Raw genomic sequence first — 17,641 nt, 5'->3', positions numbered from 1 at the left:
TTCATGCTGTGAGAGTTTGATTCATTCTCCGTGGTTGTGATGCGTGACTGTCAGTGTTGTTTCTGTTTTTCCAGCCTCTCCTAGAGTGTTGCTGGGAATGTGTCAGAGCCATCACAAGTACACCAGGCCTAAAAAGATTCGCGTGTGTGTGGGCACGTGGAATGTGAATGGGGGCAAACAGTTCCGCAGCATCGCTTTCAGGAACCAGACCCTCAATGATTGGCTGCTGGACGCTCCCAAGATAGCTGGCCACCCCGAGTTCCAGGGTGAGTGACCCTGTCAAATACGCTTGTTTCTTTGTTATTCATTGGTTAGCTATGCACTGTGACAGGTGTCCAGTGTACTGCAAACATATCTGATAGTGATCACTTTGCCTCATAGACAACAAAGTCCATCCTCCAGATATCTTTGCCATCGGCTTTGAGGAAATGGTGGAACTGAATGCTGGCAACATAGTCAGTGCAAGGCAAGAAGAAAACACGCACTCACAGTGGCTTCATTTTTAAGCCCTTTTAAAATCACTCATGCATGCTTTTCAATAAAGGAGAACTGTTTAGCCATTCAGCCGTAGCATCCTCCTATGAAACTTGACAAGATGTTTAGTTGAAACCTGATAATAGGGTAATTATCAGTGTTGTCGTCAAGTGTACCATTTAAGAGAAACCAAATATGCCCTTCTCTTCACATACAGCACCACTAATCAGAAGCTGTGGGCAGCAGAGCTGCAGAAGAACATCTCACGGGACCATAAGTATGTACTGCTTGCCTCAGAGCAGCTGGTGGGGGTCTGCCTCTTCGTCTTCATTCGGCCCCAGCATGCTCCTTTCATCAGGTACACGTGTACACTGCATGCTCTGCTACACCTGTTTGTTGCTTGTGTTAATCAGCGTTAGTAACGTAGGCTTATGTTGATACAGGGCACGTGTGAAAGACTTAGTGTATACATCTCCATACCAATACTTTATCAAGTCCTGGTGCTCATGGAAGTTGAAATCAATTATTCATGAACATTTCTCACTACATGGTGTGTGCAGTCCTCCCACAGTCCATAGACATGCAGTCAGGCCAGTTGGACGCGCTAAATTGCCCCTAGGTGTGAATGTGTGTGTTGATGTCTGACTATCTGCCCTGTGATGAACTGGCGACCTATCCAGGGTGTTTCCTGCCTTCCGCCCAAAGACTGCTGGGATAGGCTCCAGCTCCCCCCGCGACCCAGAAGGATAAGCGGTTTAGAAAGTGTGTGTGTGTGTGTGTGTGGTGTGTGCAGTGTTGAATATTTCACCACTGTCCAAGCCTTTGAATGTGGTTCAAATGTGAAATGTGGTTTCTACTTTTTATGGTGGCCGAAGTACAAGTAATTTGAACACTGTAGAACAGAGGTCACTAATAGGCGGACCACGGAGTCCGGACCCAGACGCTGTCCTATGCGGACCTGGACCTATAACCGATATGGAGAATTATTTAATTTCGACGGGGTCGTCCTATTTTAATCAAGTTAGAGATTATGATGTTCCGGACATTTGCTTGAGGAAATTGTTTCTAACTGGACCTTATTGAATTTTAATTAAAGACCTCTGCTATAGAGGAAATCTAAATGTTTGTAATAGGAGGGTTCTGTGAAGTCCAAAATGCCCAGAATGTGTTTAGTTTGTAGATTAAGTGACCCTTATTAGTCCCACAACGGGGAAATTTCACCTCCGCAATCTAACCCATCCATGCAGTGAAACACCACATATACACTAGTGAAGACACACACACTAGGGGGCAGGAGCAATGCGGTGGGCAGCCCTATCCACGCCGCCCGGGGAGCAGTTCGGGGTTAAGTGCCTTGCTCAAGGGCACTTCAGTCGCGTACTGTCGGCTCAGTGGATCGAACCAGCGACCTTCCGGTCACAGGGCTGGTTCCCTAACCATGACTGCTCAAACCATGCGTGGCCCATACAGGGATTGTAGCTGTAAAATCATCTGTCAAACCTGCAATGAGTTGGGCTTTTATCATGTGTCTGCTAAAAAATGAACAAAGTGAAAATTAAAGTGCAGATTGTCTACATGCTGCTTCTGTTTTTCCACAGTAAAATGACAAATTGCCGTACTTTTTAGAAAATTTATATTTGTTAGTACTGATAATAGATTGTTTTTATTTTAGCACAACAATATGTTAATATGTGATATGGCACTTGCAACCTTTTTAGCATCAGTGCAACCTGTACAAAAAGTTTATATACAGCCCTTTTGTATGATAATACAGGTAAATACAGGGAGATTCAAAAAGATTCATCTGATTTCAAAATGATTTATTTCTCTTGTAAATCATTACAGATCAATGCAGTAAACTGTAAATGGTTTAAATGAGCATAAAGTTTATTATGTAGTTTTACAAGGTCTCAGTATAAACCTCCTCCAACTGTACAGACAACATCAACGCCATAGTCAAATTCATCCCATACTGGATTGAGCATGTCGGGTGTCGCTGCACTCACGGCTCTTACAGTGCGATTTCGGAGATCATCCAGTGTTGTGGAAACAACGCCGAACGCTCTGAGCTGTTGGAGCTTCACTGCCCACGAAAATCACACTGCACAGTTATGACGGATTCACTCTTATTGAAGTGGAGAACGCAGAACGCTTTCTGCTCAGGCGTCTCATCTCCTCACAGACTGAAGGGAATCGTCTTTCCGTGACAGTCAGAAACTCTATGATCCCCTCTTTCCGTTGGATTGTGATTTGTTCCTAGGCGCCTCACAGTTGTAAAAATATGGCACTTTGAAATCGGATGTATCTTTTTGAATGACCTGTATCTGGATTTTTAGGATTTGCTTTGGTTTACATTATTGTTGCAGATGAATAATGAAGTTTAGTGCTAAGAATTATTTACCTTTTTGAACAGGGATGTCGCTGTAGACACTGTCAAGACTGGCATGGGTGGAGCCACTGGGAACAAAGGGGGCGTGGCTATTCGTATGCTCTTTCACACCACCAGTATCTGTTTCGTGTGCTCCCACTTCGCTGCTGGACAGTCACAGGTCAAGGAGCGAAATGATGACTATGCCGAGATTACCCGCAGACTCTCATTCCCTATGGTAACTATGGCAGCAAATATCCTCTAATGAAGTATAAATTAGTGAAAGTAGAATAAAGAGTCTAATGTAATTTTTCACATAAATAGCATGCTTTCATACTATATCATGCTGTCTAGTGGCTCAAAAAGAATCACATCTAGATAAAGTAAAATAATGAACTTTGTTATTAACCTTATTCTGCTCAGTAAACAGTGATTCGTATCTGAAATTTTCCTCTCCTCACTATTTTTTTTTCTTCTAATCCCCAGGGCCGTCTGCTGTACTCCCATGATTATGTGTTCTGGTGCGGAGACTTCAACTACCGGATCAACATACCCAACGAAGAGGTAAAAGAACTGATCAGGCAGCAGAACTGGGATGCCCTCATCGCTGGGGACCAGCTTGTGGAACAGAAGAATGCAGGCATGGTAATCACTGCTTTATATTACATTGCTTAACAAAATTACTGTTTTGTTTTTTGTCATATGACGTTTCTTTACGATAAAGTAATGAAAGAATCATGAATGAATAAACTGAGCTAAAACCTCTCCTTTCAAAATGCCTCTAAACTCTTTCTCTCTTGCTTTCAGGTGTTCAGGGGCTTCATTGAAGGAAAGCTGGACTTTGCTCCCACTTACAAGTATGACCTCTTCTCTGATGACTACGACACAGCGAGAAGTGCCGGACGCCGGCCTGGACCGACCGTGTGCTCTGGAAGAGGAGGAAGTGGAACTTTGATAGAACTGGTGAGTTTGCTGTTTAGTTTTAAACTATTTGAGTTCAGTGCTCTTTCACATGGAGTTTGAAGCAGGTCATACATTTGTGTGTGATTATCTGTCTGTATGATTATCCAGCTGAAGAGATGGAGCTGAATGTAGTTGGAGCTCCAGTAAGTGAAGAAGATCAGCACCCCTGGAGCCCAGGAGAGCTGAAGTACTATGGCAGAGCAGAGCTCAAGACCTCAGACCACAGGTACAGTAAAACCATAGTGGTGAAGTGTTGCTTTTAAATATAAACTGAGCAAGATTTTGTGATTTTGAGCATTTCAGTTCAGTTTGGCAACAAAGATTATGAATCTTATGTGATGCCAGCACCTTACATAAGGTCACATTGATTACTTTATTAGACAGTCATCCTCTAAATGAGAAATTTCAGAAATTTCTCACTGTTGACTTCCTAAGACCCATATGTCAAACATAAGGCCTGCCACACAATCCTATCCAGCCCGCAAAAGTATTTTAATTTTCTGTTAAAATTAGCCCGTTTCACTGTGTGCTGCACTACAGTCCCCAGCATGCACTGCAACATAACTCTGTCAGTATCAGTGTCAGTAACTCTGACTCTCCTACCCCAACAACAGTCTACAGGACATCGGTTACAGCTCAGTTTCACGCAGTTCTACACAATTCCACACCAGTCATATCACCAAATACACTAGCCTGCATTTCAGCTCAGCAGCTCTGAAACTGAGCCCAAGTATTAATAAACTTGCAACAAAGAAAAGATGCCAGGTGTCTAGTTCAAGCACACAGGTAGGTTTAAACTACTTTTCCTGGGGACGTTTCAATTTTGTGTATTTTAAGTATTAATGTAATATTCCATTATTTTACTGTTGAAGTTTTTGCATATTTTGAATAAACAATGGCCAGTTCAGATGTAGCACAACATTAATTAAAGATGAGATAAAAACTTTTTTTTTCTCTGGCCCACAGATTTGTTGAGATTTTTTGATATGGCCCTTTTACTGGTTGAGTTTGACACCCTCGTCCCAAGATATGGTGCAATTGATTTAAAAACTTTTTTTATACCCAGCATTAAGCAAGTGGCTTAAGTGAAAATGGAATGATTTTTTTTTTCGGTGTTCCTGTATTTGTGTATGCTCTCTGTGATTGATACCTAGTTAATTTTCATTTGTTTTTTATGGTGTGTGTGTGTGTGAGATACACCGATCAGGCATAACATTATTATGCTTGTTTCTACGCTCATTGTCCATTTTATCAGCTCCACTTACTATATAGGTGCACTTTGTAGTTCTACAGTTACAGACTGTAGTCCATCTGTTTCTCTGATACTTTGTTAGCCCCCTTTTACCCTGTTCTTCAGTCATCAGGACCCTCATGGACCCTCACAGAGCAGGTACTATTTGGGTGGTGGATCATTCTCAGCACTGCAGTAACACTGACGTGGTGGTGGTGTGTTAGTGTGTGTTGTGCTGGTGCAAGTGGATCAGACAAAGCAGTGTATAACAGCAACGTTGAGAGGGATTGTTGAAGACCTTTTATTAAAGTCTGTTTCTGTATATTGCATCTGTGCTCCATAAAGCCCCTTTGAACTTTCAAAAGGTTTAAATTGTTTTGTTTTTGTTTTTTTATGAAAAGTATCTCATAACTCTTCCTGTCTTACATGTGTCTTTCTTGTGGCAAGTGCTTTGCTTAACTCAGAGCTGTATTTCGAGACACGGGTCCAGTCCAAAACTAAACGTTTTTTCGACTTGGTTAAGGATTTGCAATCTATTTTTGCAGTCACTGTTGTAATAAACTGTGTTCTCTCTGCGTGCCTCTTCCAGGCCAGTGGTGGCTGTCATAGACGTGGACGTTCTTGAAGTGGACCCGGAAGCACGTCACCAAGTGTATAAAGACGTGATCGCTCTGCAGGGTCCTCCCGATGGCACCATCCTGGTCTCTCTGTGCAGCTCTGGGCCTGATGACTACTTTGATGATGCCCTGATAGATGAGCTACTGGACAAGTTTGCTAACTTTGGAGAAGTCATTCTGATCAGGTAAGATCTCAGAAGGCACCAGTACTCCTGTACACTGACCATTTGACCTGAATAAAAGGCTATAGGGTTGATCCCATTTGGCATTGAGCTTTTTTTGCATGGCATTTAGGCCCAAGTTTCTGCAGGAGGACTGCACCTGCAGCTACCTGATGGAAGTTGCTTTGGCTGCTACTTAATTATCTGTAGCGACTCCAAGCAGATTACTTACTTGTAACCACTTGCTTTGGTGCATAGAAACGTTCTTAATGGGCAAAGAAAAAAAACTAACATCTACTGTTTCCATTTATTGTTAGAGCATATATTTGTAAGGTTTACAGACAAAAATGTTGCATATCCAATAAGGTGATGTCTAGGTGATGCTGCTATGTGCCCTCAGTAGGCTGAGGCATTGCCATCCACCCAAATTCTTCCCTTTATGTATTTGCTGTGGCTGACCTGTGCCATCCACTGCATATCGCCATCTAGTGGTTTGAAGTGACACGCAAAAAAACAGCATACATAAAAATGCATGTTTATGACGAATGAATGGGAATATTACTCGGTACATGCAGCCATGCAGTGACTGTGTTTCACTGTTTGTTTCTGATACAGCTGTTTATATTTCTCATGAACAGATTTGTGGAGGAAAAGATGTGGGTGACGTTTTTGGAGGGGTACTCTGCCCTGGCCGCGCTCTCACTGAGTGCCTCTACTGTAAGTGACGGTATTTCAGATGTTTGACTGAATCTACAGACCACTTTTAATACCAGTAAATTCATCTGTGGTTCTGCTCACAGCTGCTGAGAGGGTACTACCTTCTAATTCAGATGTGTCAGTTTTCTAGAAGCCAGTATTATGATTAACAAATCATGTTTTGTGGAGACCTAGAGCCATGGTCACCCTAGGGACTTCCTCTAAGTCTATTAATAGAGAACATTGTGAAAATACTTGCTGATCGTTGCAGCTGATCTTGCAAAATTATTGCAGTCATTTTCAAAGGTTCAGTGTGACACTGTGGTGCTTCCTGATTAGGGCAATAAGCCCAAAAAGGAACCAAGACACCCTATGAATAATTTTTCTCACTGTAAATTCAGGTGATGGGGAAGACCATCGACATCCGTCTGAAAAGCCCTGGTTGGATCAAGAGCCTAGAAGAGGAGATGAGTGTGGAGAGGATCTGTGGCAGCATCCCCACCTCAGCTAGCTCCACACTGCTTGCTGAGGATACTATCATGGGAGATGAGTTCGACATGGAGGGTACGTGGGTAATGATCACAGCATTTGTATTTAAATCACAGAGAAAAAGGGACTGGAGTTGGTTATAGGTTATAGGTATAAAACGATGACCAAAAGTAATAGCTCATTTACTGCATTAGCCTCATAGCTCCAATGCAAAACTAAAGGAGCAGGTTTTGGCTCATCAACTGCATCTAATTTGCATCATCATAGCTTAATATACATATGCTGGCCACTTTTTAAGTACACCTTCTTCGTATCCGCCCTCATTGTCCACTTTATCAGGTCCACTTACCACATAGGTACACTTCGTAGTTCTACAATTACAGACTGTAGTTCCTCTCTGTCTTTGCGTAAGTTGTTAGCCTTTCATTACTCCGTACATCACCTTATCATCATTGAACCCCACAAGACAACCACTGACCAGTTATTATTTCAGTAGTGGATGGTGTTGCACTAGGGGTGGACGATATGGGGGGGGAGTGTATATATCACAGTATTTTTTTTCACGATACACAATACATGTCATGAAATTTTGACACAGACAAAGGCCCAATCCCATTTCACCCCTTGCCCCTACCCATCAGCCCTTAGCCCTCTGTTCTGCGAGTTCACATCTAGGGGTAGGGTGTCCTGATTCTTGTTGAGATAGAGGGGGAGGGCGAAGTGTTTGAGCTACATGACCCTCCAAACGGAGGTTTTTCAGAGACTCCAAACAGGGTGTTGTGAGGAAAAAGAGGAAAAATAGAAAAACTGGCAAGATGGCCGAACAAGAGACCAAGGAATCCCACAAATGTGAGAATTTTCTTTGTTAAAAAATGCGGCAGCCATTGTATTATCTTAGTATAATGTTTGTTTCAGTGTATTATGGTCCTTTTCTTCATAACAAGCATAAAAAATCGGTAATAGTATGCTAATGTCTCATTAGCTAACTAGCTAAATTTCCCGTTCCACCTTAAATAGACCAGCAGTTCCGATGCCTGAAGCACCAGAATGTAACTGCTGGTCCATTTAAGGTAGAACAGAAAAGGTTGAATGCAAAGCTGGCGAATATCTGACTTCAGCTTCATATCACTGAAGAATTAGGGATGGGTGATAATAAATAATTGCCCCCCCCCTTTGAAGGCATATGATGCCCTAAATGTAACTAAAGCCCAGCAGTGAGGAGCTGAACTTTACCCTCCTCTGCTGTCACTGCAGACTGGCAGTGTTGCCTACAGAGCAGCGCTAGTAGCTGTTAATGAAGTGATGCTCTTTTTATTTGAGGGTCCCATTTTGTAAGATCTCAACCACTACCCATTGTGACTCAGTTCCAAGGGGCAAGGTAAAAACCAACAAATGATGCTGAGAAACAGGTGGACTACGGTCTGTAATTATAGAACTACAAAGTGCACCTATATGGTAGGTGGACCTGATCAAATGGACGATGAGTGTATATACAAAATAGTACCAGTTTGTTCCAAGCATCCATCTGTTATGATACATTCCAAGCAATATTTCCTGCTGTACCTTTTGAGCCACCATAAAAATGAGCTGATTGTTTTGTGGGTCAGAATAAAAACATTAAGTAATCTTTGATGCTGCTGTGTTTGAAGGTGATGTGGATGAGGAGATAGAGGACATTCTCCCTCAGCACCTGCAGCCCGGGCTGGGCATGGGTCCTGGAACATCGCCCGCTGCCTCTCCTCGCTCCAGTCCCTGCCCCTCCCCGACTCATGGGGAGCCCGCCCCTCCCTGCCGGCCGAGCAGAGCCCCCCCACGCACAGCCGGACCACCACAAGGTAGAGCACGCACTTTGTGTTTTGCTGCTTTCAGATCTAACCATGAAAGGCAGATTAAAGCATATATGATGTTTTTGGTCTGCTACTGATCGCGTTCTCCAAACTCATTCGACTTTTTTCACTGTGTGTGAAAGGTGGCCTAAGCCCGGTCACATGTAGGAGGGAGCTGGCAGGTAAAGAGTGAAAGCTTCTAGAGGTGCCGTTGGTGTGTTGCGTGTGCAGTGCAGGCTCCCAGAATGTTAACGCTTGTGCTTTTGTAGGGCTGCAAACTTCTTATTGCATGGTGATGATGGCGCTAATCCTCACGACAGTGATAGTAATCAGTAGTTGTTCTCTTTAGGTTCTCCTGTGGAAAATCAAGCAGTAGGAGCTCCTCCATCCCAAGGACTGGAACCAAAACGCCCCCCTCCTCCACGCCCCAACGCTCCCCCTGCCAGACCTGCACCCCCACAGCGCCCCCCACCACCCTCAGGTAAGGCAACCTTCCTTTTTAGCGCCTTCACTGCAAAGGCTGATTTAATGGCACAGTCATTCAGTAAATCCTGTGGATTTCATTTTCAGCTTGCATATCGCTACTGTTGGGAACAAAACCTCGTATCTCCAAAATGGTAACTTTACAGGAAAAGGAAAAAACTTACTTTACTTTTAATGTAAGTCAATGGAACCAGACTTTTTTTCTAGTCGTTTTGGGACGTTTCTTTTGGTCCATTTATCATGAGATTTACACACAATGTAAAGGGCAACTGGCATTTTCAAATTATGTCAAAAACTGAAAAACGACAAAAATGGAGATACAAGGTTTTCTTCCGACAGCAGCGATATCCCATTTGCTATAACCATATTTTGGTCTAATGCCAGTAAATGCTGCTGACCTTTTATTTTTCTGTGACTGCAAAGAAATCAGACTTAATCTCGTTTGTAATTGCTTGTTGGCTAATTACAGCTAGCTTTACATCCGTGCTTTGATTTTAAAACGTTATCGACTGATTACTTCTAAAGGAGATAGAAGCCCTACACCTGGTAGGAGAGAATCAGAAGGTAATGTTGTGTGTGCAGTAGCAAAGAGTTAAGAAAGCAGTGTGCTTTGGCTGTGGTGATTCATTCAATAGTTTCTATGTAATTTTCAATTTTGATGTACCGTACCATATCTGGTCATTTCTGACTTGATTGTTAAAGTAAATTGTTATCAACTATTTAGCCTTATAATTCAGAATGAGACGAAATATTTTGTACCACTTTACGCATACTTATATACAGCATGGGTCATATATATTCAGTATGGGTCTTGATATTATGTAGCACTTTACACCGATCAGGCATAACATTCTGACCACCTCCTTGTTTCTACGCTCATTGTCCATTTTATCAGCTCCACTTACTATATAGGTGCACTTTGTAGTTCTACAGTTACAGACTGTAGTCCATCTGTTTCTCTGCATACTTTGTTAGCCACCTTTTACCCTGTTCTTCAGTGGGTGGTGGAACATTCTCAGCACTGCAGTAACACTGACGTGGTGGTGGTGTGTTAGTGTGTGTTGCGCTGGTACGAGTGGATCAGACACAGCAGTGCTGCTGGAGTTTTTAAACACTGTGTCCACTCACTGTCCACTCTATTAGACACTCCTACCTAGTCAGTCCACCTTGTAGATGTAAAGTCAGAGACAATAGCTCATCTGCTGGTGCACAGTTTGTGTTGGTCATCCTCTAGTCCTTCATCAGTGGTCACAGGACACTGCCCACAGGACGCTGTTGGCTGGATATATTTGGTTGGTGGACTATTCTCAGTCCAGCAGTGACACTGAGTTGTTTAAAAACTCCAGCAGCACTGCTGTGTCTGATCCACTCAGACCAGCGTAACACACACTAACACACCACCACCACGTCAGTTTTACTGCAGTGCTGAGAATGATCCACCACCCAGATAGTACCTGCTCTGTGAGGGTCCATGGGGGTCCTGACCACTGAAGAACAGGGTAAAAGGGGGCTAACAAAGTATCAGAGAAACAGATGGACTACAGTCTGTAACTGTAGAACTACAAAGTGCACCTATATAGTAAGTGGAGCTGATAAAATGGACAATGAGTGTAGAAACAAGGAGGTGGTCATAATGTTATGTCTGATCGGTGTATATGTACTTATATTCAGCATGGCTCTGGATATTATGTAAAACTTTACAGATGTTTATATTCAGAATCGGTGTGGATATTACATACCACTTTCCAGATAGTTTCTTTGATGTTATATCAGTCTTTAAACACTGTTTAACACTTGAAAACTTTGCAAATTCTCGTTTGAAGGCTTTGCAGAGCCTCTAAGCCTTTTTGATTTGTTTGAAAATGAAGGTAATTATGAACAAAGTAGTTTCAGAGTAATTCTTCCCTCTTCAGTGTTTGTTGTACATCATTGACACCCTTGCAACTGAAAGTTCATGCCCTAGCAAATGGTGTTTGTCTAGTTCCCTGACTGAAAAGTCCTGCTTTTATTTGTTAAGAGCCACTGTTTTACAGCATGGACGTCCAGTTGTTCTTCTCCTTCAGCTGTTGTCAGATGTGTGTGGATGTAGTGTTATAGCTGTAGCCTTTTAATTCCAAGACAGTGTTACAGTGGAATAAATGTGGTATAATGTGGTCATATTCTGCCAGGTAAGATAAGAATAGTTATTCATTCATGAGGCCTTTTCTCAAAAGAGTTCTAATATAGTTTATTATTATTGTGATCAGTACACTGAGAATAATAGTGAATCACTTCCCCCCCTCCATGCTGCGAAGGACAAAAAAGCCCTGCTTTAGCCAGAGCAGATGCTGCAGGTGAGTATCTGTTCACTGAGGCGTAATGTCATTCATTTTATTGTGTCCTCCTGTAGCTGACAGTAGAGAAGGCATGCAGGCCTTGTGTATGTCTCAGTGCCATAATCCCGAACTTGTCTTCCGGAACGGGGCGAGTCTTAGGAAGGTTGGCCTGTCTTCACCTGGCTGATACTGTGATCCCAGCTTGGCCACTGTCAATAGCATTTTCCTGGTTTCTCCATTCGGGCCATCTCAGTCATTTAAGTTGCGTGGGAAAGGGTGTGTGCTCTGGTGCCGAAGAATAGTTCAGTGATCTGGCTACGCTGTTGGCCAGGTAGTTCGGCCTGGCGGCAGCAGTGCTGCTTGACCCCCCACTGACCAGGAAGAGGTGAGTCATTCTGAGAGCCGTGCTGAGAGCCAGGGAGGAAAGGAGGAGGAGTGTGGGGAGATCGGCCCAAGATGAGAGCACTGCAGCTATTGTGCATACAATGGCTCACATGTTTGCCTTTACTTCTAAGGCCTTAGTCCTCCAGCAGGCTCGGAAAGCGATACGCATGAGCTGGTTGGTATAAATGTGGCTTTCTGGGCATGTTGTCAAATAGCGACTCAGTGAGGTGAGTGAGTTTGAAGGAAGAGGGTTAGACAGGAGGTGAACTCTGAAGCTGAATCCATTGAGAATAATAATAATAAAGAAATGAAAGATATTTTTGTCCTGATGAGAGGATGACTGAATATGTGCTGTTAATCATAAGCGCTCTTCCTGGTGTGTTTCAGGACGTGGCCAATCTGCTGGAGCTCCAGGCGTCCCAAGGCCGGTGGGTAGACCTTGAAAACGAACATGTAGTATAGCTTTTATAAAAAATAAAATACTCAGTTTACCCACATGATCGCACACATCAGCTAAATTTGGTATTAACGTGCCAAATTATTTAAAAAATTGCTCTTTGTAGAGCTCATAAGTTGCTTGGTCTACTGTTAACAAACTATTGTGATTATCATTAATAGTAAACGAAATTATTTCTTGAACGTTGGTGTATTTTATCATGTTTTCTGTTTCCAATTTATAAAAGCAAAGCTTTAGTATGTAATGCTAAGCTAATATACTGATTTGTTTACTTTAGAGAAGGTCTTTACGAAGTAAAAGTGGTTATATGCCTCAAAAGAGCAGTTTTTGGGTAGACCAGGATGACTCTCTTCAAGAATTTAAGGCTAATTATATTTGTATTTCAGAACATCCCTCCTAGAGCAGGAGTCATCAGTGTGCCACCTCAGTCCCGACCACCTCCTCCCGCTCACCCTGGAGCTCCCAGACCCATAGCTGAAGTTCACCCCGGGGCCCCTCGACCTGCCCCAGACAACCACCCAGGAGCCCCAAGACCCATCCCAGAACCACAGACCAAACCAGCAGAGCTCCCTCTGGGTGGGTGAACAGCCATCAACATGCTCATACAGTGGTTCTAACCAACCTTGCCTTAAATCATTTGCTCTTTTTCCTGCTCTAACATACCTGATCCAAAGGATCAGCTAATTAACAAGGCATTCTTGATTTGGAGTGGTTGTGATACAGTAGGAAAACCACTAAAATGTGCAAGGCAGGGGTTTTCCAGGACCAGGATGCCTAGAGAAAGAGGTTCCCAAATTACACTATATTAATAATACCATACTGTAGGTCTGCAAAATATGTACAATGTGAATCTGTTGCTACATATTGAGATTGTGATACACTTTTCAATATTACAAAATTGATTGGTGAACCAATAATGTCACATGGCTGAACACTGTTGTGTTTTTGTCCCTACAGGTCCTCCTCCATCTCTTCCTGGCCCCATGAGGCCACAGATGGCCTCTCCCATGCAGCCTCAGGCCACTTCCCCCATGCAGCCATCGATACAGTCACAGCTGCCGCCGCCCATGGTGCCCCAGCTGCCCCCACCCATGCAGCCCACTTTGGCTGCCCCCCTGCAGCCTCAGCCAGCTGCTGCAGCCACAGGAGCAGCCGCCCCTCCTCAGCCTGGTCTGGCTTCCCCCAAGCCCCCACCCCGTAGCCGCTCCTCACATGCTCTTCCACCTGAGGCTGCTGCTGCTCCTGCCCCTGCACCTGCCCCTGCTCCTGCTCCTTCCTCTCAGGTTAGTCCTGCAATGTGTAACACACTCCATGCATTTCACACCTTGTTTCTAATGGTATTGGAGCTGGATTAGTTTAACCAGGTAAGGTTCTACAATGTAGACATTTTTTCCAGACCAAGTACAAGTACGAATACTTATTTTTAGTACTCATCGATACGGAGTCTGATACCATAACTAATTACCTGCTTAGAATTAAGTAGTTTTTATTGTAAATGAGCGCGATGTACCTTAACAGTTAAATCATTAAAATCTAGCTGAATTTAAATGAAGTGCAATAGCTAGCTACATTATATTAGTTACATTCGATTGAGTAGCCTTGCAGTGGAGAACTGTGGGTTCTATTCCACATCAGAAGAACGCTTCTCTACAGCTGTAAGTAAAGTACGTTCCATAGTTTCGATGCTCTTATATGTCTCTTTCAACACCAGTCTCTGTAGCACAGAGACAGCAGAAATCACATCTTAGGTTGATGCATCCAAGGTATTCACTTGGGGAGTTTTACGTCTGAAGTATTTTGTTTGGCTGGTTGGGCTGTAGTTGAACGTTCTCTAAAGCTAGACATACATGGTACGATTTTAGAAACCTTGTTCTTTGATGAGTTACACCGTACATTTCAATAGTCCATCATGTATGGACACAATTTATATACTCACACTGTATGAAAACGCTTGGTCCTTACTACGTGAAACGCAGCTCTAGAGACATCTCTGTCCACAAACAGTTTTAAACCTGTTTCATTCAAAAGAACACGCTGCGTGCTGAGTACTGAGCAGAAACACTGAGAAGCTGCAACAGCACTGCTAACCATGCTGTTCAGTGAAACATACATGGTAGGACAATTTACAAAGGTTTGCAAAGACAGTTGAGAAAAAAAACAACATTTATACCTCACAATTCTACTCAGAGTAAAGTTGGCGTGTACAGACTTTGTTATGAAATGTTGACTTTCTTGCCTCTATATTGTTAGCCTATGTGTTTCCACCTGTTTTGGGGAAGCGGTCATGATCATGTACAAAAATGGGCTAAAATCACAGTGTATTCCTAGCAGGAATTTACAGAGGTAGAATGTTTACAGTGACCTCCACAGAGTCAGTAACACTTCACTGTGTGAACAGACCCTCTTACTGCCAGCTTGAGTTGTTTCATTAGCGCGGCAGTATACAATCGGCTTCCTAGCGGGTATCAGATGTTGGTATTGGTGAATTTTAATGAGTAAGAGTAAAGGAACATGGTATTGGTCCAACAACCAATGCCAGTATCGATATTGTTGCATCCCGAGTAATTTGTAAAGGATTTGGCTGGCCAGTTCACACAGGTCATCTCCAAATTACCAAAAATAGCCAAACTGACACACCATAGCTTGGATGCATGTAAGCAGTAGGCTCCACGTTCAATAACAATAACAACACGGCACACTGCCATGTCTTTTAGCAGTTTCTGTTATTACGTTGCTGTGAGGTTGACTTGCCTTGTCCTTAGTTGTAAATTCTGTGGACATTGCAGACACAAGCTGGACTAACATCCCAGTTCTCATTGGTAATCACTTAAAAACCAGTGGTGGACAGTAACGAAGTAAATGTAATTCGTTTCTGTACTAAAGTAGTTTTTCGTGTATCTGTACTTTACTGAAGTTTTTCCATTTTGGGCGACTGTTTACTTTCACTCCACTACATTTCAAATATCTGACTTTTTACTCCACTACATTATGAGAAATCTGTCGCTCCTTTTGGTTTATGTGTGTATAAAAACGTAATGTCAAAACGAAAGAAGCGCAAAGTAAGAACACCAATCAGGGTACAGTGCACACTTTGTTTTGAGCTTGTTTTGACCTGTTGGTCATACCGACCCACTGCAAGCACACGGTTCAACATCAGTACAGCAGAGTAAAATGTGTGTCTATTCAACATAAATGATGAACTAACCTAACTTTGTGTAAATAGACCACAATATAGAAATATGTACACATATGCAGTTGTGACTGACGTCTTTTTTCTGAATTTATACAAACACTATTTCATTTTATAGTAAATTTGTTTTGTCTAGTTTATGTTTATGAACAGAGACCTACAGATGCAGTTTAGTAAAGGAAACTCATTTGTGAATCTGAGTTTAAAGCAAGTTTTTATTCAATTTAAACTTGTAACAAAGTTGTAAATAAATCTTAAAATGAAACTTTGCTTGTTTGTAAAAAGTGATTTCAGAGCCACTCAGTTCTACCTGATGGAAACTCTTTGCCTTCAGTGTTTTGTTCTTATGATAATTTTAATAGACATCAGTGTCACTAATTAATGACATTCTATTAAAAGACTGGTTTACCAAGAGAGACACTGGAGTATTTTCACCTAAAATGAGTTAATGAAGCGAGTCTTGTTATAAAAATGATAATAGGACGTCAGAGCCATAATTTATCTTTTAGTACTTTTACTTTTGATACTTAAGTACATTTGAAGGAAATACTTTTGTACTAAAGGGAGGAACTTCTACTTTTACTGGAGTAATATTTTACCTTGGGTATCTCTACTTTAACTCATGTGCATGGTTTGTGTACCTCGTCCACCACTGCTTAAAACCGATTCAAGCTGTATTCATTTTACGTAGGGATGTGAAGTAATTTAGGATGACGATTTATTCTTTACAAGCCTGACTGCTGTACAAACTTAATTCGTTTCCTATTTCTGTATCAGAGAGGATTTTTGAGTGGAAAAGCACTAACAGATTTAGGTTTAATAATCAACGCCACCCTCAACAGATCAGCACATTGAGCATCAGTGTAAGTTTTTGCCTGTATCCGACGTACCACTACGTGAACCGTAGATGCTGATGCTGTAATAGATTAGCACTACAGGTCAGAGATACAATACAGATGGACGCTCAGGGTCATCAGCACTGCTTTCTCTTACTTTCTCTAAGTCTGTGTTGGAACAGATTCAATTTCCTTTCTCTTACCATAATCTTACCCTTGCTACTGTCTCTATCTGTAATACCTCCAACTTCTGTTGATGCATGTCTGTGTGTGTGTTTATCTTTCTCTCTCTCAAGCAGGAGCAATCCTCAGGTTGACAGGTATTTAATGCCAATTTTGGCCTCAGTACTGTCTTCACAGAACCATAGTCCTCCTTCACAATGTATGCTCATACATTGTAGACATTGTAGTGACCTCCATGTCCTAGTTATTTTTCCCTCCTTCACTTTTTTCAGTTGGCTGTTTTTAAGTTAAGTTTATAGATGTTTTATTATTTTTACTAGTATGTGCGTGTTTGGTAAAACTTAACTTGAACCCCTAAAGTATTTTAGTACTACTTATATGGGTAGTGTTACTAGTATTACCACTTATGAGGATAAGCCACTTCTTTTTATATGGATAAACAGATGGTTCAAGGAAAGTTTCGCTGAGTTTTGGTCTTTTTCAGTTGTCATTTTGAACATCCCATACTTCACGAAGCTGAATTTTATGGATGTGGCAAGGACGACTTACCTTAGTTCATAATATGAGGCTTTATTTTTGTTTAAGAAAACAAAAGCATAATAACACAGTCTGGTAACATTCATGTTGTGTGTAACATAACTGATGTAGTATTTATAAGTTTATATGTTATATGTTTATGTCCATACCTTAAAAGACTGTGTGTTGGGGATAGTGCCAGTCATCCAGATATCGACTGATATTTCACAGTCTTTGTGTCGGTATTTGGGTCATTCTACAGGAACGTCCAATTTTGTGTCCCTAGGGTTTACAGATATATTACACTTAAAAAACATGTTAGCGTTGCTATTTTAAAATAAAACAATGTTATTTTAACAATTACACCTTCTTGAGCCTCAATTTAGCAACATTAGTTTTTAAATCAATTATATAGAATTGCAAGTACCCCAGAAGAGCTCGTCCTCACAGTC

At 42.0% G+C, this 17,641-nt stretch overlaps 1 protein-coding gene across 1 annotated transcript in view; it reads left to right on the top strand.

Annotated features, from left to right (window-relative positions):
• The window catches only part of synj1 (synaptojanin 1), a 40,808-nt gene that overhangs the window by 20,282 nt on the left and 2,885 nt on the right, over positions 1-17,641 (top strand). The window contains 16 exon segments of the mRNA XM_036595886.1: positions 75-266; positions 382-466; positions 692-832; positions 2,888-3,080; positions 3,329-3,487; positions 3,650-3,728; positions 3,731-3,805; positions 3,914-4,031; positions 5,626-5,838; positions 6,453-6,531; positions 6,912-7,074; positions 8,649-8,834; positions 9,175-9,306; positions 12,395-12,435; positions 12,851-13,040; positions 13,422-13,747. Of these exon segments, the coding sequence (XP_036451779.1) occupies positions 75-266; positions 382-466; positions 692-832; positions 2,888-3,080; positions 3,329-3,487; positions 3,650-3,728; positions 3,731-3,805; positions 3,914-4,031; positions 5,626-5,838; positions 6,453-6,531; positions 6,912-7,074; positions 8,649-8,834; positions 9,175-9,306; positions 12,395-12,435; positions 12,851-13,040; positions 13,422-13,747 (2,372 nt within the window).

The sequence above is a fragment of the Colossoma macropomum genome, unplaced genomic scaffold (assembly GCF_904425465.1).
Source record: "Colossoma macropomum unplaced genomic scaffold, Colossoma_macropomum, whole genome shotgun sequence".
NCBI lineage: Eukaryota > Metazoa > Chordata > Actinopteri > Characiformes > Serrasalmidae > Colossoma > Colossoma macropomum.
The sequence above is the reverse complement of the archived record's forward strand: the minus strand, read 5'-3'. Positions and strand labels throughout refer to the sequence as shown.